The sequence below is a fragment of the Parasteatoda tepidariorum genome, chromosome X2 (assembly GCF_043381705.1).
Source record: "Parasteatoda tepidariorum isolate YZ-2023 chromosome X2, CAS_Ptep_4.0, whole genome shotgun sequence".
NCBI lineage: Eukaryota > Metazoa > Arthropoda > Arachnida > Araneae > Theridiidae > Parasteatoda > Parasteatoda tepidariorum.
The window spans coordinates 102,966-125,281 of record NC_092215.1 but is presented as its reverse complement, the minus strand read 5'-3'; the positions used below and the strand labels follow the sequence as shown (position 1 = coordinate 125,281).

The 22,316-nt window shown below is 29.6% G+C and overlaps 1 protein-coding gene across 1 annotated transcript in view; it reads right to left on the bottom strand.

The window, feature by feature from the left end:
- Positions 1–1,042: 1,042 nt before the first annotated feature.
- The window catches only part of LOC107440715 (ER membrane protein complex subunit 5), a 22,171-nt gene continuing 897 nt past the window's right edge, over positions 1,043–22,316 (bottom strand). The window contains exons 2-4 of the mRNA XM_016053702.4: positions 13,676–13,728; positions 8,151–8,254; positions 1,043–1,346 (exon numbers count right to left, since the gene is read on the bottom strand). Coding sequence (XP_015909188.1) covers positions 1,244–1,346; positions 8,151–8,254; positions 13,676–13,728 — 260 coding nt within the window. The 3' untranslated portion in view covers positions 1,043–1,243. The remainder of the gene's footprint in view (positions 1,347–8,150; positions 8,255–13,675; positions 13,729–22,316) is intronic.

Here is a 22,316-nt window from a genome sequence, read left to right as displayed (position 1 = left end):
AAATTAATTATTTAAACAATTAATTACAAATTAATTGGAGTATGAGACAATTACAGTGACTAATAGTCTGCATTGAAGTAATAAAATATCGATTTTTCTATATATAGAATAATTTTTATCTCTCACAGGACCTTCTTTGGGCCGAAACGAATGTTGCCCCCCAAAATTATTCCTCATAAGGCAGACATCCCACTAGTTTATTTCAAAATTGGCGAGTCACACTTCCCTAGTTTCCCTTGTTAGAGAAGTGGATGTCTGCAGAATAGTGGTTAAAAAACATTAAAAGGTTGGATTATAAAAAAACCAACAGGATTTACACACACAAATTAAAAGAAAACTCTTCCATAACTAAGAAATTCAACAACACTTTGATTCTCAATTACATTCAGATTCATCATGTCAGCAAAACAATGATTTGCGATGTAAAAAAGATGGGGAAAGATAACAATCCTCGCCACAGCTTTTACTGCACACTTACGGAGGAAAATACTCTTTGCACGAGCTTGCAGATATCGATGTACTATTAGGAAGACTGTTCAACATCACGAGAGTAGATGTCAATGACACATCGGGAAACACGGTGCACATCTCAGTAAATTACAATTTCTGATACTTCCAAAAATGGCAATTCAAACATCAGATCAGCGATGATCGCATAAAATCAATATTTTCCGATGCATCGATCTATCTCTCAGCCCTACTGTTTACTTAGGGAGATTTTCTCAATAAAAACATTAAAACAAATATTTATTTCAAGTTATAGCATGACATCATAATGCATACTTTATGGATGAACATTATAAATTTTTATATTTAATTAAAATTGATAAATAAATCTAAAGAAACAAGTTTGCATCTTTAGTGAGAGATTGAATCAAATGAAAAGTAAATGTACCATGATCATCAATGTCCTATAATTCTATTGTCCATATCTTAGACTTTAAAAAGATGAGTGTTATGAAAAGTTGGTAAAGTTTGAAATTTTAACAATTCTGTTTACTTCAGGTGAAATTCTTATTTTGTCAATGTAAGCATTTAAGAATGAAAACAATAACACAAATATTTATTTCAAGTAATAGCAAGACATCATAATGCATACTTTACCAGCAATGTATGAGATATGAATGACCATTATAAATTTTTATAAGTAAATAACATTGATAAAAAAATTCAACAAAACAAGTTTGTATATTTCGTGAGAGAATGAATCAAATGATGACTAAATACATGTAAAGTTACATGATCATAAATGTCCTATATTTCCAATACTATAGACAGAACTTAAAACTTTTCCTCGATGACTGAAAGTATAAAATGATGGTCTGTTTCCTGCTGATTCAAAAGACCTAAATTGGAATAAATAATTAAATAGAAGCATTTTGAAAAATATGTAAAAAAATTACAACTGTTAAGCATCAGAAATAAAAAAGAGACAGTAATTGAGCAATCTAAATACTACAGCAAAATACTTCACATTCAATTTAATAATTAAATACCAAACGCCTTGAGCATACACTCCATCAGAAAAAAACTATGAATGCAACATGCTTCAAAACAATGAAGATATCACTTAGTTTATAATTTAAATATAAAGGGATAAAAGTTTTACAAATTAAACTACAGCTAATAATTTCAGTAAGAAACTCAAGCTAATAGGGTATAATATGAAAAAAAGCACAAAAACTTAAATTATTCTCCCTAAAAACGTGATTCTAATCATAAAATCCGCTTACTTCTACTGGGAACAGGGCTGGATTACCCATTAGGCCAGACTAGGCCATGGCCTAGTGCCACCTTAAAATGGATTTTTTGAAAAAAAATTTAAAAAAAATTAAGAAAAACAATGATTTTTCAAAATTTTATGATTATTTTTTAGTTCTAATTTAATAAAATAAAGTAAAATTTATTTTATTATTTATTTTAATTTTAAATATGCTTTCTTAAATGAAAAGATATATAAATACTTTTATATTTGAATAAATGAAAAATATGTGAGAAAAAAATTTAATCTAAGGACCCAAAAAATTTGAAGGGCCTAGGGCCCCGCGTAGGCTTAATCTGGCCTTGACTGGGAACAACACCGTGGAAAAGTGAGGCGTGTCAGGTCATCCAATTTTAGATTTCTTTCAACAGAGCGCTTATTATTTCGACATTCAGGCCCCTATGGCAGAGCTTTTACAGGCTTTCTGCGACATTCCTCTCCACTACTAATATCTTTCTGCTACATACTTTTAATAACAAATACACATGTTACTAATTTAAAGTAACAAAAGCATCAAATTTAAAAAAAAATTCTTGTGAATAAAATAGAATAATTTTTTTAATTGAATATGTAAAATTTTTCTATTCTAATATTATATGCGATGTTCTCACATTTTGTAGGGAGAAAATACACTAATTATTTCTTTTTTCCTATTTTGTTTATCTTCATCACATTGAAAAAAAAGAATTAAAAATAATCATGAAATCAATAGCTGTAATTACCGAAAGTAGATCAAAGGCGAAATCACGCGAATAGGAATCCACAAAAAGAAGCTACTAAATGTGTGTTTTCATTTTGATATTCAGTTGTTGTAATAAATAATATCGCATTAAAAATATAGGATTTTAAAAACTATGCGGCATCACTAAAACTAGTAATTATTGCATAAAAAAATTTAACGAAAATTTCTGCGCAGAAAACCAAATTTTTTACATCTTTATTCTTTATTATTCTCAAATGAGAATAGAAAAATCATAAGCATTTTTTCCTCGCTCCGATGCCCAAGAAAGGTATCTTTTGAAAATAATTATGAAGAAATGAGAAAATCTTAGAAAAATTTCTGCCCAAAAGAAAATAAATTTTTTTTACAGGGTGGCCACTCAAATCAGATTTCAAATTTCCCTGATATTTCCAGGTAAAAATCTTGAAATTTCCAGGTCCGTTTTTTTTCTTCTTTTTCTTATACATGTGTACTAGAAAAGTGTCTATATTATAAAATATTTTATTCAAAAAGTCATTTTTTTAAACATATCTTGAAAAAAAAATTATTTTGACAAGATTTTGTTTTTTAATGCTTTGGTACAACATTAATTTTTTAAAAATTAAGAAACGTGAAGAAAATTATATGTTTAGCTTGTAGAATATATTGTTTTTAATAAAAATTTTTTTTTTAATGTGTTACTTTAAGTAGTATTTGCTCAAAGTGTACCTACAAAATGGTAAAAACAGAAAGACCAATAAAATCTTGGATAAGTATTGTTTAATTTATTTTCATTAAGCAAAGGAAAACCGTTTTAGGTGATTATATATCAATAAATTTTTATAATTACTGAGGCTCCCAAAAGTGTTTGTTCATTTATAACTTTTATTGAAATCGGAAATAAAAATTCATTAATTAAAATGGGTATTTGATAATAAGATGTATAATCTATTCTAAGCAAAACTGCATGGAATATTTTAAAAACAAAGCAAAAGTTAATTTTTAAGATATCGATAATCAAATAGTAACAAAAATTTTACCCCACGAAAGTCATCGTACAGTTAAATGCCTTCGAGTTTCAGAATTAAAATTATCATCCACTGCTTTTACTTTTTTATTTAATTATTTTTCATTTAATTTATTTATTCATTTACAATTTAGTATCAAACTGGTGATAGGAAAATCATATATTTCAATTTCTGCTCGCTAACTCTGTAATATTTTATCATTTAAAAACGGCCCGTGGTCCTAATAAAACAATAGACCAAATTTGATTATTTGTCATCATAAGAGGTAAATCAGTAATGAATATGTTAAATTAGTTTATTGTGTCCTATTGCACTGTGCAATACGTGATAAAATGCTTAAAAGGAGGACTTCAGAGATTAAAATTATAAAATTTGTGGAAAAATTCTTAAATTCGCAATAGAGTGTTGTAAAAATTTCTGTAAAATTTTTAAAAAAATATTCTGCACAAATTTTTCCCGACAAAAAAATAAAAAATAAATAAACTAGTTACATGTAATTACAAACTTTTAAAAGCCATTGTAGATGCGAAAGGAAACTCTACTAAATGTTAATTTAACGAAAAATTAGAATATTTACTAATAGNTTTTTTTTTTTTTTTTTTTTTTTTTTTTTTTTTTTTTGAAAGTGTAGGAGGACTTTTGTGGGACAAAGTTTTTGTCACTTTTTGAAGATTATTTCAATATAAAGCTGTACTGTACTGCATTATACTGTATTTTATCTTACCAGTGCTTTTTGTAAAATTCATTGATTATATTTTCTTCATACCAATATCTCAAGACAAATTTTTAAATAATGTTGTTTTGAATTAGCATTATTACTTTCAGAGATTCAGAATATAAAAATAAATGTTACAAATGTAAAATCGTCTAATTTTTGTTTCCATACTGCAGAGAAAAAAAAAAATTTATAAAATTCCTTAAATTTTATATATTTTTGTTTTTTTTTTCCTTATTTGAAATTAAAACATTTAAAGAATTCCAATCTAAACACACATTTTTTTAGTTTATCATAGTCAATTGTTTTTGTTTTAACTACAAAAATCTTGTACAGCTCAGAACTAAAACCCTAAAGTTTCGTTTTCCTTCTTCCGACTAAACACATACGAATAAAAAAAATTATATTGTATGTTTATACATCATTTAATATGTTTCCTACATATTTCATAGTTTTTGTCAGCTTTTTAGGGAAAAAGGAGGAATAGTTTTGGAAATATCATCTCTGGAATGCAAGCAACATTTAAGAACTTTCAATATTCTGATAACTACACAATTCGAATTTTGAATTAAAAAGTCAAATATTTATTAACAAGCAGTAAAATTAAATATTAATATATAGTTAGTTCTAAAAAAATATTTTTTTAAAATTAAAATATGATATAAAAAGTAAAAATGAAATAGAAAAAATTAGCATTGATGCAACAATTGTAACAATTCATCGACAAACATTGCTGTTAGCGATTGTAAAAAAATGTGTGATTGGTTGGTTTGCTGAGAAAAAATAATTTACAGATTTCATTGAATGGGAGTACAAAAGCTTTCAGAAAAAGAGTGCAATATAAAATATATTACTATTAAATTATAACCAACTAATTTTTGGAGATTCTTATAAAGTTAAAAATACAAAAACATTTTGACTCATTTTGTCAAAATGGGAAAAAATTACCACCAAAGCATCGGAACAAACTTGAGCCATAAATAGCTCAAGTTTGCCCACGGACAGAATCTAAAAACAGAAGCAAATAACCTAACCCCTTCTACCACGCCCACCACAATCTTTGCGTCTCCTAAATAGTGGAGTCCCATAGTCTCCATAGAGATCAAAGGTTTCTACTTTTGTTTCGCAACCATGGGAGAATTTTATGGGGCATTCTAGTTTAACAGGGTTATAATGGAGCAAACATTGATACAAGCAAAGTATAGCTAAGTTGATAACATTTTAACTGTTTGGAGATACATTTCCGTCTAAAAAGTGTGGGTATAATGGATGAAATAATTTAAATTAAGAAAATTAGTAAATAAATTATATTAGTGAAATTAAAAAAATATCCAAGAAAAAATTTCCAGCTTTTCTTTAAAATTCCCTGATTTTTCCAGGATTTTTCCAGTATAAAAAAAATTCCCTGATAATTCCATGTTTTCAAGGTTTTCCAGGTGGGTGGCCACCCTGTTTTACTTCATAAAGGAAAAGTCTTTCTGCAAGAACTCTGTATCGCTCTGCGATAATGTCATCGTGTCGCCAAGATTCTGCCAAAGGGATTCAGGCCATATAAATCTTAGATAAAATAAGACTTAATGCTCTATATTGTAAGTAAAAGTTTAAATGTAGTTGTGACATTAAGTCACAATCTAATTTTAAAAAAAAAATCCTTTTTTTAAAATCTAGATCCAATGTAAGTAAATCCTGATCCAATTCAAGTCTCGCCCCTTTATCTTTAATGCAATTGGGACACTCTCCCCCAGTGATTCCTTTCGCATTCTAGCCGTACCCTTTTTCCAGGAATAACACCTGGCTCGCGGTATCTTTCATCTCCATGTGAAAGCGGTGAGTGAGAAAATATTCTTAACCGCAACACTTGCAAAATAATAAATATATCACCTCAACTTGTAAATTTTAGGTAATTTAACTTTAGTTTTCAGTAAGTAAGTAATTCAACTTCTACTATCCAGCATTTTAGTATAAATATCTGAGCGCATAACGCTCATCAGCATTCGATACTTGGTCATCCTCTCAACTCTCCGCCTAATGGAGTTATATTTTTTTTATTTCCTCTCCTCGCTGAGGTGGGAAATTTTTTTGAGATGGCGTACCATCTGCCGCCATGTTTGCTGATTGATTCTTTCTGGCGAAGATGATTTTTTTCTACAACGTTTTAGTTTTCATTCAAGTCCTACACTCTTTGTTTTATATAAGAATTTACTGCTACCCGAATAGAATAGTTTTTGGATTTTATTATTGCAATATTAGAAAATTTTGCTGACTAATTTTCAACAACCATGTGCACGTTTTGAATGAGGTAAAGCTGTTGCATCTCTCTTGAGCTTATCTGCTGACCAAATGCTGTCATAGTTAGAGCTACGAATCATGATTTTTCTCTTCGGTGAAGTACAGTACCCATAACCCTGATCTGATGTCTCTGGCAAAGATCTAATTCCCATCCACTCCTGTGTTTGGTTCAGTCTGAGTAGAAAACAAGAAAATTTCCCAGTCACTCCTAACTACCACACTCTCCATCAGAGGTACTGCATGTGATTTTTTTGATGTCGCCATTGAGTTGATATGAAATAAAATGAACAGTATTCATCCTAACAAGTAACTCTTTTTTCAGTGAACTCTTAGTTTTCTTTAGATTTAGAAATGTGACCTCTCTCCATCAGCTACATAAGAGGTATGTGTTTTTTTTGATTCAGTGTTGGGTTAATTAACGTCTATTAATATGTACTTCCACTGTTAGATCATGTGCCATATCTACAGTTTAATTTTGTTAGGCTGTTCTTTACAATTCATTTTTAGTTCTTGCTAAATTTAAAATTCGTTTTAATTTATATTCATTATACCCAAATAGAAACGGTACAGTAGTTTTTCCTAAATACTGTGACAAAAAATTTGAATCAATAATCAAAACTTTTACTGCATGTACGAATATATTAATCTTTTTCACAAAATTTTTATGAAACTAATAGTCTACTTATTTAAGTAAACAAGCATTTAAAGTGGTTATAAACAATCATTGTTAACAAGTATTTAAATGACAGCAAAAGTAAAATCTTAAATTTGTAAATATGTTATCATTACAAATTTCAATGATAAAAAAAAATAATTAAATATACACACTTTTTGTTACTTTAATGTTAAGATATAATTCTGTCAATTTCCTCATCACGTCTAGTTTTTACATGGAATAATCTATGAAAAATGGTTTGAGGAGGGTGAGAAATCAAGCAGATTCTTTCTTTAGCTGATTTTAAGGTTAACTGATAAAAAAAAAAACCAAATTGTCTTAAATATATAATAATGAGAAAATGTCAAGTTGTACTCATTCATAAAAATGTAAAATAAAGTTTAAAGAAACTTTAACTAGAACTTTATACATACATATGTATAAGTTAAAAATATAGAGAAAACATGGAAAATATTAAAGATCAATTTAAAGAGATTAAAAAGTGATTCGCTACTCGCTTTATAGATTTCATTTTGTGTTTTGTTCTGATTTTTCTTTACATTTTATTTTCTGTTTTTTTTTATGTGATATATTTTTTACTTTATGTGTGTTCAATTTTGTTTCAATTTTTTTAGTGCTCCTCAGACTATTGTTTTGATATATTTTGCTCTGGCTATATTGATACAATGTTACAAAGCACTCCTTTTTGCGGACATGATCCTGTGAGCTGATGAAGAGATTATATCTTTTTATTTTTCTGGTTTTTTAATATACATTTTTTAAAATTTTTTATTTAAATATTTTATTTTAACAACTTTTCTTCTACTCTTTTCATTAATCTTTAATATTTTTCATGTTTTCTCTATATTTTTGACTTATTTCATGAATTCTACATATTTCCAGCTTATGTATAGTAAATAAAACTTATTAATTTTCGTTGTTTTTCTCTTTATCCTTTTCGTCTTTATAGTGATATAAATATATATGAAAAAAGTTCTTACTTGTTTTCTAATTCAGTTGTAGCTCGAATTTCTTTGAAATCGCCAGCAATTACTGTTACACCCCAAGCAGTTAGAATAAGACTAAACAAAGTTTGAGCAATTATCTACAAGGAAAATTTATAAAAAAAAGTGTCAGACATGATATATTACTATATCAGAACAATACTAGACAGATTTCTAAAGGCTTTCTCTCCAATACAACAAAAATTCTACATGAACTTAAACTCTAGTTAAAAAATTGAGGCTTAGAGTTAAATATAAATAAAGGATTATCTAATAACAATTTAAAGTTAAGCCAAAAAGCTAAATGAAATTTTTCTGACACAGTACAGTAAAACATACTTAAAAAGAAATGTAGCACTAGTATGTCAGATAGACAAAACTTATATAGTGTTAATGTACTGGTTTTGTAAATTTGATGTTCTCTAAAAGCAACTAAGTTTTATGTTTTTCGAGGAAGATGTTTCCTGTGGAAGAGAAAACAAAAGATGCGCAATTTTCCTAGCAAAATTTTTACCTCGGCCTCCAACTGGGTTCAAAATTGGCTCGATATGAATCCTATAAGAACATGCACTGATGGACCAATATTGGGGTGTGTAGATTTTTTAACATCGGTCCTAGAATGGCCTATATTGGCTAAATAATGGATATAAAATATCAGGTGAATCTGAAAATTCTATACAGGATAGATATTGGTTGTAAAATATCGGGTGAATCAGATAATTCTATATGGCCAATATTGGAGAAAAAAAAAGTACTTTGAACCCTTACTGGGCTAAGATTCATGAATATTGACCCAATGAGGTACCAAGTTATTTTACTGGTAGGGTTATAAATGCGCATAATTCATTTAACCATTTAAAATAAAAAATAGGTATGTAAGAGTACAGTACAAAATTGGAAAAATATTACTTAAGATAGACACTTTCTTATATACACAACTTATTTAAAGTTTTGCTATGATTTCACATGTCTTCTTTAGGTAAACAGGTTTTCTATGTTAAGGTATAAGGCGCCTCAGTGATCTTTTTTCTTTTTAATTAGTTTACAACATTTTATCAGTTAATATTGAGTACTCAATGTTTTATTCGCTTAGCTCAGTATTCGTTAGCTAATTATGGCTTTCCTACTACAATTAAGTCCCGTGGCAACATTGTTGCAGATCATTACAGAGTTCTTGCAGAAAGAATTTTCCTTTGGGAAGTAAAAAAACTGTTTGTTTTTTTTCTATAGAAATTTTCAGAAGATTTTATCTTGTCTTCAAAATTATATTCAAAAGATGCCCTTCTCACGTATAGGTGTGGAAAAAAATGCTTGTGATTTTTCTATCCTCAATTTAGAAAAATAAAGTAAAAAATTTAGCTTTCTGCAGAATTTTCATTCTATTTTTTTCATGCAGTTATTACTATTGATTTCCCTTGTTATTTTTAATACATTATTTCTCATAACAACTGAATCTTGAAATGAAAACATGGATTTAGTAATCACTTTTTGAAGAGTCAGATTCACGTGATTTTGCCGTCTAATCTTTTTTCTGGTAGTTACTGCTACGGATTTCACGTTTTTTTAAAAAAAATATGATGATTTACAAAGCACGAAAAAGGAAATAACTAATGTGTTCCCCCCTACAAAATGCGAAAATATTGCCCATAATATTAGAACAGAAAATTATTACATAATCAATTAAAAAAATTACTTTATTTTATCCAAAATTTTTTATTTTATTTTGAAGTTGGTGCTTCTGTTACTTTAAATTAGTGACATGCATATTTGTTATTATTAAAATTATCTTGCAGAAAGATATTAGTTCAGGAGAGGTACATCGAAGAAAGCCCGAAAAAATTCTGCCACAAGGCAATTAAGTTAAATAAAATTACAAGTAGGAACAATTTAAAGAATATAAAATTCTAAAGGTTTGACATCTTATATTTTAATTACAACTAGTTTGGGAAAAATAAGCTTAAGAAAATCTTTGACCTGAAGAGTTAAATAGCTAATACAATAAAAAATTTAGCTTATTATAAAAATGATCAATGAATGGTTTATTTCATTTTAAGCATTTATTCAATACATAATAACTTATACAACTAGGTACATACAGCCAATACCGTCTTAGACTAATCCGAAACTTTCAATGTAACAAATATTTTCCGAATCCTCAAATGAATCACCATAGAAACAATGAATTAAAAATACCGATATTACGGAATTGGTAATCTGATTTAACGAAGGTGAAAATGAGCAATAATTCTTATTTTCTCTCATGAGCAAAACACTTTTCCATTCGTCAAAAGTACACAATGAATTCAAATATTTTTGCATCTTCAAAATAAAAAGTTTCAGATATGAAAATGACATGTGAAAAAAGACGAATCACTCAGAACCACCCTGAAATGACTAAATCCCAACCAATTCATGCTTGAAGAAGTAAAAATGCATGTGGCTTTTCAAAAGAGTGATTTCCGGTACAGTTGTTTGAAAACGTGCATAATTTGGAGAAGTTGGTAAATTCTACTGGTTCTAAATCATTTGTACAGAAGAAAATTACAGATTACATAATATAATAAATCCATTGTTCCTATATTGTTCCTAATAATAATAAATCCATTGTTCCTTGTAATCTGTTTTTGTAAGCTTTTAAAACATTTATTTGATATTTCCTACACGTAGAGTACAAATAGATCAAAACTGTAATTAAATGCAATATTTATTATTTTTTATGTAAAAAATTTAATTGTAACAAAATAATTTTGGCTCATGTTGAAATTCCAAATGTCGGTATAACAGAATTTTCGTTTTTGCATAGTGATTTCTTCGGTCCCTAGGAATCCGCTAAAATAGGATTTGATTGTATAAGTATTTATTTACTTATACAGATGCACAGCAGCAATTAAACTAAAAATATTATATTTAATTAAACATTTTTATGAAATGTTAAAATTAAATATTTTTTCATTTGATAAACTAAAATATTTATGTGTAAATATTAGAAAATTAAATTATCAAAATTTAATTTAACTATTAAATTTAATTTAATTATATTTTAGATGTTAAAAAAATCCTTTTTCTAAAATTTTCTTTTCTTGGCAACTTATCAATTGAAGTTGTTCACTGTTTGAATTTTGTCAGTTAAAATTATATAAAAATTTGCATGCTAAACAATTTATGTTATTAAATAAAATAATGAATTATTTTTAAAAGTTATATTTTTCTTATTATTATCTTTGGTTAAACAGGGTTGCCACTCAAATCAGTAAAAAAAATTCCCTGTGTTTTCCCTGTATAAATTATACACAATATATTAAGAGGAAACACAATTACTGTGCTGTTGTGTGAGTTACATTGGGCTAACTATACTAGTTTTAATTGCTGGAAAAACTTAAGAGAAAAAAAGGAGCAGCAGTACAAACTTAAATAATGCTCCAGAATAGTAAATTAAATAGTTTAGTATAGCGCAAATATCATTTTTAAATATCCAATAGATTATGCATGGAGTAGTCACCATTTTTTAAAGAAAAAAAAAATCAAAATTCCCTGCCTTTTCCATTTATTTTAGGTGATTTTTCAATTCCCCATATTTTACAGGTTTTCCCTGTGTAGTGGAAGCCCAGTTAAATGAGTTTTATAATCGTGAGAAAATTCTCTTAATATGAGGTAAAATGGTTCAAAAGTTATGTCTAAATTTGTGCACTTTTACATAAAGGGGTTTAAAATTTTCTACTGAACTTTGTACTGAGACCATATTTCCAGATTTAGACACCTAATATGTTAAGGATTAAGAATTAAAATACAGTGGAAAGTCGCGTGTCCGGAATCGGTGGGACTTCTGGAAGTCCGGATATTAGACTTTTCCTTATCCTTTTAAGCTTTGTTTACCTCCCAAGGTAAACAAAGCTTAAAACGATCTAATAAACAATCTGAATCTAAGAAGCAAAAAATAAACATTATTTTTCGGGGAATAATGTTTCAGTATTAGAATATCTAATCAAATAAAAACAAAATATTAGAAAAAAATTAATTATTGCTTAAAATATAGAAAACAATAAAAAATTGAGTTATGAAAATAGTAATTTTTTCTCCGCTATTTTGAACTAGAACGTTTCAAGCAAGAAGGGGAAATTCCCATTGTTCATTAAGATGGGTAGGTGGAGGAGAAAAATTCATTTCCTCCTCCTTTGTCATTCAAGTTGAGGGTGGGAAAGTGACAAATACTTATCTTCTCTCCCATCATTGGCTATCAATCAAGCATAAAGGCGCGGCATGCTGATTGGGGTTTCCTTATTTTTTCTTGTGCGACTGAAAGTGACTCCCCCTTCATGTTAACGTTTGCTGCGTTTACCCTTTTTCACAGTATTTCTTTTTTCCCTAACACTCTAATAAAAAGGTTCCAGGAAATGCCTCTTTTACTAGCCAGCTGCATAGGAAAGAAGGGGGAGGGGACTCAGTTGCTCTCTTTTGAAAATAAATCTCCCTCCTCTCCTGCATTCCAGAGGAGGAGTGTCACTAACGGTCACTCAACGGTCTTGGTAGATCTTCTCTTCCTCTTTTCGTTGTTTTACGGGTTCAATGCATAAATCACTAGAAGCTAGAAAAGGAAAAAATGTGTCAAAAGACCTCTTTTTTTTAAAAATTAAGAGAGTGGAAGATGAAGAGATGTTTGTTTATTTTGATTGTTAAAAAGTGTCCGGGAAATCAACCCTTCCGGAAAAGGGACGTCCGGATATGGGACGTTACACTGTACACCATAAAGCTATGTTTTTTTTATAGAAAAGGTACATCTTGTGTAAGATTTTATAATTAAAATATCCTCAGTGCAAATTAATTATTTTAGATTAGCCACATGATCAATTACGGATGCATCTTAATACCGAAGAAGGAAAAGACTTCTCTCATGCACTTTAGATCTTCGTTTTACACCACGTTTAGAGCATTTACTAGTCTCTGCATTGGGAAAACCGCTATTCAAGCAAATGTTCTAACGAAACTCTAGTACCTTCCCTTTATATCGAGGACCCGCAAGCCATAACACTACTTACGTACACCGGGAAGGCAGAATTCTGCCCCATAGCCGGCACACTGATTTTAGTCACCCTTCTAGGACAGGACGTCTGTTGGGCAAGACGAGGACATAACCAATTACGCCCAACTGTACAGTAGTGTAGATATATGATATTGAGGCACATGGGGTACATCGTGTCCAAAAAGAAGAAAATAGATTTTTAAATAAAATAATACGAAATCATCAGCTAGCCATAATATTTAAAGTGGAATTTAATATTTAAGGAAAGTTACATAACAATTAGTTAATTAGTAATAAACATTAAAATGATAAAGTACGGCACATCCACAGCGGCATTCACTAAACCATATGTATTGCAGACTACGAGGGAAGAAGAGTTTTTTCTCCCTGCATTCCAGGGTTGCCTCAGTCAAGTCCTCCGCCAATTGGCGGTCTTATCATAAGAGCTACTGCCCATTTGGCGGTGCCGCCGCAATATGATAGTTACACATAAGAAAAAACTTACATCAACAGGAAGATAATCAAATCCCAGCTCAATGAGACGCAAATAGGAGCGATCTGAAAAACGAAAAAGTTGTTTCAAGAACAAAAATTGTATACATATTAATCTTAGAAAATTAAGAATTCGTAACTTTTTGCAATACAGGCAATGAATTAAAAATGTGTATAATCAGGGATGAGTTTGGTAAAAAGCCGAAAATTGTTTGAATTTTTATCTCTATGTGAGATTGTTAAATCACATGAATACGGGAAATCACATGAATTCCAATGGGAGATTTTCTAAATCGCTTGAACACAAATCGAGATATGTAATTTTAAATCGTGTGGATACGACTCGAGATGAATAATTTTAAACTGTGGGAATATCATTGGAGATATGTAATTTTAAATTGCATGAATATGAATCGAGACGTGAAATTTTAAATCACGTGGATAAGACTTTGTATAATTTTAAATCATGTGAATACAAAATGCGATATGTAATTCAAAATTGCATGAATACGAACAAGATGCGCAATTTTAAATTTCATGGATACGACTCAAGATGTATAATTTTAAATCGTGTGAATACGAATAGAGATTAATAGTTTTAAATCAAGTGAATACGAATGCGATGTATAATTTTAAATTGCATAAAAATTTGATTGCGATATGATTTTTCAACCCAGTAAATGCAATTTTGAATCGCATTTGCATAGGTACGAAAATACGTAAAAAAATTATTATTTTTTAGAAGTTCGAAGAAAAGCGAAAATTTCTTAGAAAAAGCGGAATTTGTTTTTTTAAACATTGAATTTTTTAAAAAAAGAAGAGAATTGTCCCAAAAAAATTCATCCTTGTATAATTCAAAGTTTTCTTTATTTATTTCAAAAAATACTTTAGACTGTTATTTTCTAATTAAAATGTAAAAAAAGTAATAAAAATTAAAGTTAGTTATCTTAGCAAACACTAAAAGTTTAAAGGTTTGCTATAGAAACACAAGACATCAGTAGTGTCACATTTACACATAATGTAATAATGTTTCTAATTTTACCAAAGCCTTTAATTTTTTCTTTAAACGTTATTCCTCTTTTTTTATTTTAGCAATCTTTTTAACTTTCTTGTTGACCTTTCTCATGGTCGTTGCGGTCATCGCACTTCCTGTGGGGAAAGTCAACCAACCCCTCTATTCACGCCTTTCTTTTTCTTCTTTTAATTTTAGGGGGGCTAACTAACCAATCTCCTCTAAATTTCAAACTCTCTGCCTCTTTAAATTTAGTTGGCCGTAATTTTTCTGGTCCTATACCAGTTAAGGAATTTTTAAGTCACTTTTAAGAGGATTCTCTTTTTGTGCTTCTTTCTTGCAGGTTATCTCTTTTTTAATTCTCTGCGATGCGGACTTCGGTCCGTATCGAGGGGATCGTTTTTTTACATTCTTTTTCTTAACCTTTTTTTCTTCAAAAATTTAAATCCTTGATTGTAGTCAATTTCTATGAATCATACATCTACATTTTATCTCTTTTTTAAACATTAAAGATCCTCTTAAATTAAGCTTTCTTTCTATAAATGTCTTTTCAATAGTCAAGTTTTTTTGTCAGCTTTCCTTTTTTTATGCATGACGCCTTCTTTGTTTTAATTCTCTCGTCACCCATTTCCTTTTTTTTAAAAGATTTTTGTGTCACAAAGATTTGTTGGAACTTATTGTTTGTTTTTACGAAATAAGGTGTTTTACAATAATAATGTCTTACGAAATGATTACGAAAATAAATGTTCAGCTGAATGGAAAAATTGGTGTGATTTTCTTTAGTCTATATGTTCTCATTGTTGTTACCCCCTTTTCTTCCAGTGTGTGGCGAGTACTTCTTTTATTTGTTAAGGGAATTTGTAATTTTCTTATTCGAAATATATATTTAATATGTTTGTATTTGGATATAGCATGTCATTATCGTATTTATCCTTAATTATTAATTTATCTCAGTTTCACCACTATTCTAAATTTGGTGATACTAATTTATCCAAACCTCACTCTTTGTGACCCTTTGAACCTATTGGGTTATTGTTATCCCACGATAGCATTGTACTTCCACGTTCATTAACGATCACGTTCCCCTTAATTATTTACCTCTTACATATTTCGGCCTTAATTTAATTATTATGAAATTCAATCTTAACTATTTATTATCATGACTATATCCAGTAATAAATCCAATTATGTAACCCATCTATCCATCCATTTTAATAATAATACATGAATAACTTATCTAATTCGCACCATTAATTATTATTATTAAACTGTTACAAGTAGTTTATTACAAATAACTAGAGCAATCAGATTTAAATTAATTTTTAACGGTCTCCTATATGGGACACAGGACATAACTATTAATCCAGGGCTTCCAACTATCTACACTTTTTGAGAAAATTTCTTCTAGTGGTAACTAAATTTATATTTTTTATTCTTCATTTTGTAAATTTGATTTCAAATTATTTTAATCACCACTACATGTAAATAATTCAAGTTTATATGAAACCCACTTTGTTCCAGGGGCCCTATTACCAACTCACCGAAATTTATTCCGCTCGGAAGCTAGCTTTCATTGGATTGCCAATTTCGCAAAACACACTTTTCCGTAACATGAGCATATCGGAATCCGGAATCGAAATCGCCATTCCATACGAATCCGGTGAAATTGAAGTTTGTAGACAGGACTAACCTTGATCAATTAGAAAATTACTATACCGTATTTTTTGGCAAAAGCGCCGCTGCGCTATCGAAAAAAAAGTTTTTTTTTTTCTCCTACATGCGGCGCTTCTGACGAAATAATTTTTAGTAGCAAAAAAAAAATTATTTAAGATGAAATAATTTTCTGAGAGAAAGACTATTAAAAAAAATTAATAACGAAGTTGATGAAATATTAGCCAGAACAACTGCCAATTCTTAGCAAACTTTCGGCATCAGCCTGCAGGAAAATAAATAATTGAAATAATAATTTTAAAAAAACATCGCATAAGGAGACTAATTTAAAAGGTATGCATCTTGTATCCACCCCCATCTTAAAGAAAGATCACAAGCTAGAAATCAACTTAGCGCCTTGGAAATTTTAACTGGAGCGAAAAGATAAGGAAGTAATAGGACCCCAAATCCGGCACTTACGGGTTCGACAAAATTCCAATATGGCGCCCATATATTACTGGTAATTCAATTATACTGCTAATTTCAGAAAAACCAATAAATTTAGTTAAGTTTCTATTGTAGATTATGATGAATTTAATGAATTATGGTGAATTTAAAACTGGCCCATCTTCAGAAATTTTATGAATTAAAATAATAATCTACATAATAAAATCAAGAAGAAATAATCCGAAAGAGAAATAATTCAAGAAGAAATAATCCGTGTCCTCGGAAGAAGAAATAATCGTTTCTTCTTCGGAGCGAGATCATAGTTCTCATTTTTTCTTTTAGATAACATTTTGTTTTAACAAAAGACGCACACCCGACAATAAAGAAAAAAAAAAGCTAACAAGAAACTACAAAAAAAGTAGCAATTAATGTTAAAAAACTAATAATGAATAACTACAAAAAGAAAGCTAATAACTAATAACGATAAAAAAAACTAACTATTAACCCAAAAAAAATTAACGGTTAATAACTAATAAAAAAGGCCGCAAAATAAAAATAAATCGAATAAAAAAAGCAAACGGGATGGAATTCATTTTGTACCTAAAGTGGTATAGTTTCAATGTCAACTGGGTGTGGCCAATTTATAGTTAAAAAAAAAAAAAGTCGAAATTAGAGGAAAAAAATGGAAAAATCTGAAAAAAAGAGGAAATCCGCGGAATAATCACATCACTGCTTATTAAAATTTAGTCCTTTCATAATCTGCGGCTGAATAATCGCAATGTGTTGGCAACTTCCGGGCAGCATGAAACTTTAAAAAAAAAAAAAAAAAAAAACATCACAGAAAGGGACCAACTCGAAAGGTATAATTCGTCCGGCAAGCATCTACACATTTCGTTAAAAAATTTGCAAGATTAAAATCTACTTGGCACCTTGGCGATTACAGATCACAACACGGAAATATCCCCAATTTAGTTAAAGTACTAAATACATTAATAAGAGTATACAGAAAATTGAAACTTTCATAAAGAAAAGAAAATTATTGAATTATAATGGAATAATTTTTTTTTACGAATGCAGATTCATTATTTTAAGATTGCTATTTTGTTGTACTTTTGTTCCAGATACATTAATGATGACTTTATGCAACTAATTGAACTTCTTTTTCCTTTGATAAGTACAGTGGAGCATCAGTTATACGACACCGAAGGGACCACCGAAAAATGTCNGCAGGTCAAAGCTGTGATAAAAGGATGAAGAGCACCGTAGTTAAAGACATTCGCTGCAAGTGTAAGTGATTTGTTTTGTGAAACATGCTTTCAAGAAATCATTTAGACGACTTTACTCGAGGAAGAATGATTGGGAAGCTTGAGGAGGGGCGAAGTGTGACCAGTGTCGCCGAAGAGTTCGGGATCAACAAAAGTGTTGTTTCTCGTGCTTGGAATGCCTTTAAAACTACTGGTACAGCTGTTCGGAAGGTTGGTGGTGGCCGTCCAAGGAAAACAACACCAAGAGATTACCGTTACATTGTTCTCCAGGCAAAAAGAAACCGTTTTCAGTCAGCGAGCGCCATATCTCAGCAACTGTGCACAGCCACAGGACGACAAGTATCAAGATTTACAGTGGCCAGAAGCCTCCACAAAAGGTGGCTTATTTGCTAGACGTCCTGTAGATCGTTTTCACAGATGAGAGTCGTTTTAGTGCTACAAGCGATTCTCAACGTCAGTTGATCTGGAGAGAGGTTGCAGCTCGATTTCATCCCAATAACATCGCGGAAAGAGATCGTTACGGTGGTCCTGGAGTTGTCGTCTGGAGTGGCATTATGTTGGCCGGGGGACTGAGAGTCAGATCTTCGACCGAGGTTCTGTATCAGGAGACCGCTACTGCAATGAGGTAATCCTACCCCATGCGTGTGTGTTCCGAGAGGCCATTGAACCAGACTTAATTTTTATGGCTGACAATGCCCGGCCACACCGTATTGCTAATGTTCAAGAGCTACTGGGAAGTGAAGATATCACACGAATGGATTGGCCAGCTTACTCTCCAGATCTAAGTCCCATAGAGCATGTGTGAGATGCATTAGGGAGACGTCTTGCGACACGACAGTATCCACCTGGTAACACCCATCAGCTGAAAGATGCGTTAAAGGAGGAATGGAGACATTTACCCCAAGAACTCCTGGATAATCTAGCATGGAGAGACGATGCCCAGCAACAATTACAGTATGGGGAAGGCATATCCCATACTAGGGAACATCTGCCAGCTGTACTTACGCTTCTTCAGGCAATCATGTGTAACGCCACTATAAGTCAAATAAAGCCTTTTTCTGTTGCATACCCTACTTTAAGCTTTATATTCATTTCTGCGCCATTATTCTTTTACCATCGTTTAAGTACAAAATAATGTACCTCATATTCAAATTTCATGTCAATCGGATGATTTCTTGTAGAGTTATGACAAAAAACGCACTTGTTGCTTAAGTTTTGCACACCAGTGTAGTAATATCAGGGTTGGGTTTTTGACGTCAAAAGTGGTTTTTGATATGACAAGGGTATAATACTGGTTTAAACCGTCAAGAAAATATATAGAAGGAATAGAATATATATTGCCAAGAAAATATATAAACTTCAAAACTACCAACAGATGCCATGCATTATATTGAAATTTAATTATACTATGGTAATCAGCAGGTTTTAAAATATTTTTTAATAAAAGATTTAAAATCTCAGAAATTTATATTCAAATGCATGTGCAGAAAAATTTTGCACAAAATTTTTTTAAATATATATATTTTTAAAAAAAAATTTTTTTTGTTGATACATATAACTAATATTTATAAGGAACTTACAAGTTATGTTGTATAAATACAAACTTGATACAAGATACAAGTGTATAAAAAATTTTTTTTAATGTTATACCGAATATCTTTATTATCCAGTATGTTAATTTGAATTTAAAAGTAGTTATATTTGTGAATAATGATAAATATAATTCATATTGTTTATTATATTTATTTATAATTATTACACTTATCATTTTAAAACAATTTTTATCTCTTAATTTTTTTTTCTCCACTTGTATTAAGAATACAAATAATGCATATCTTGAAAGCAAGAAGTAATTATTCAACAGCTGAATATTTAGATATTCAACAAAACTATATAGTATTCAGCAAAATGAAATTCACAAGTATTTGGATAAACTAAATTTTCAGCATAGTAAATGAATAGGCTGAATATACTGTAAATCGACACTAACTACTCTGTGTATTTAACAGAAAGCACTTAAATTTGTATTGTCTTATGTTAAAAAGATTATTAAGAAGATTTAAAAGAATATTAAAAAGATTTTTCTTTAAAAGATGTCTAATGTACAAAACTGCTAATGTTTATCTTTAAAAATGTCTAATTTTTAGTATAATCTATACTATACACTAAATTTGGTTATAAATAAATTTCTTAATAATATCACTGCAGATTTTCAATAACACATGAAAATGAATACGTAATATTACAAAAGATGTGAGCTCTCAAAAGTACAAGATTTTGGTTACTATTCAAAATATAAGTGTTTCTTCAAAATTTTAAATTTATTTTTTCTAGAACATATTTAGAAACACTATCCTATATAAAAAAATGTATAAATTTTATGTATTAATTAAATTTCACATATAAATATAGGTTTTTGACATTTTCAACATTTTTCACAGTGAGGTTTTTGACGTGACGGTTTAAACCATGGTTTAAACCGTCAAAAACTGTCACATGCCAAAAACCTGCCAACCCTGAGTAATATATATTGAATTGTAAGTTCTACATATTTTTAGTTCCTTTTAATTTCAAAATACAAACTTTCAGAGCCATCGATCAATTAGTTTCAGAGTTATCAAATTTTAAAAAAGTCAGTTAGCTTAAAATTTCATTTATCTCGAATTATTCAACTGATTTCATTAAAATTTTGTATTTCGCAATTTAAAATTACATTCCATAAAATTATATAAAATTTTGTATATCTTGCTACTTTATTTTATTTAATCCGTCGTTGAACAACCGACCCAATTTTCGAGTTTACGACTGCTAATGTTCAACTTCGTAGCCTTGTAATTTTGAACCAATCCAGAAGACAAGGAAACTCCTGGATAAGTACCCCTAGAGGTATTGATTTGTTATGGGAACATGGAGGACTTTGCGACTCGACAGATTTAACGTGCATCAGTCGCCATTTACTACACGGGGATTTCAAAAATCAGGATTCAGAATTTTTCCAGCGCATATTGTAAATATAAATATAAAAAATATTAAATATTTTATAACTATTTAAAACTATATTTTTTGCACGGCATTACCTTCGGAAAAACGAATTTTTGCAATTGTATGAAATTTTTTTCGTATGAAATTTGACCCCTAAAATATAGTAGTTTCAATCTAGAAATATTGTTTTATTAGTTTTTTCAGGAACGCGCTTGAAAGTTAGGACCCTTTAATATTCATTTTAGTTTTTGCGTATTTCACTATATCCCAATTTTTTTCAAGCGAATTCAAAAAGTTTTGCATACAATTCCAATCAGATCATTCAATTCCTATTCATTTCTCTAAAGATAATTTCATGCGAAATGAAATTTTTAGTAAACATTTATTATTACTTTATTTAAGTCGAGTAACTTAAGAAATGTAAGGTGCACAATTTTTTCATCATTTGCAATTTTAAATGCCAAAATACAAAATTTAAGCAAAATCGGTCAAATAAGTCCTGAGAAATAAAAATAAAAACTCATATTTTTCGAAATTTGGTCCCCTAACTTCTTAATTTTTAGTGTCCATTTTTTGTGACCCAAAATTCATAACTATGAAAGCAAAAGCAAATTTAAATCGTAGAGGAAAGAATGTTTCGCATTGACATGTGGTAAACAATAATCAATTAACTGTGTGAAAGGTTATTCATTGCAGGCGTATGTCAATATGCAAAAAGCTTCTGCAGGGCGAAACAGAAATCTTGGTAGAAAGTGTGCTTTCAGCTTTGCAGAGAAACGAATACATAGGCAGACAAACAACAGCCATGTATGGCAATTTTTTTTAAAAATGTAAATTAGTTAATATTCGCTTCTCCGAGGCAAATTTAAAATTTGTAGATTGAAAAATAATTACAAGTTTAAGCTATATTGTTTGAATCTTATATTTTAAGCCGATGGACGTACTATTTTTCTCAAATGGAGAAATTAGCATTTTGCCGGACATAGATGTTCACTTTAAAAGCATCTTTGAAAAGAAAAGGGAATCGCAAGGAGAAATTTTAAAAGTCTCTTTGTATTTATTTACAATATATATTAACATCGAATCCCCTGATTAAAATAGCCCTTTTTTTGTCCATAAAATTATACTATGTAACAATTAAAAAAAAAAATTCGAATTTTACAATTTTATGGGCATAACCATTTCGAAGTTCGTTCAAAACGGGACATGATATCTTTAGATGGAATACGTGGATGCAAAAAATGTACTTAAAACTTTATTTGCAAAACATTTAAATGATTCAAAAGCCAATCGATGCA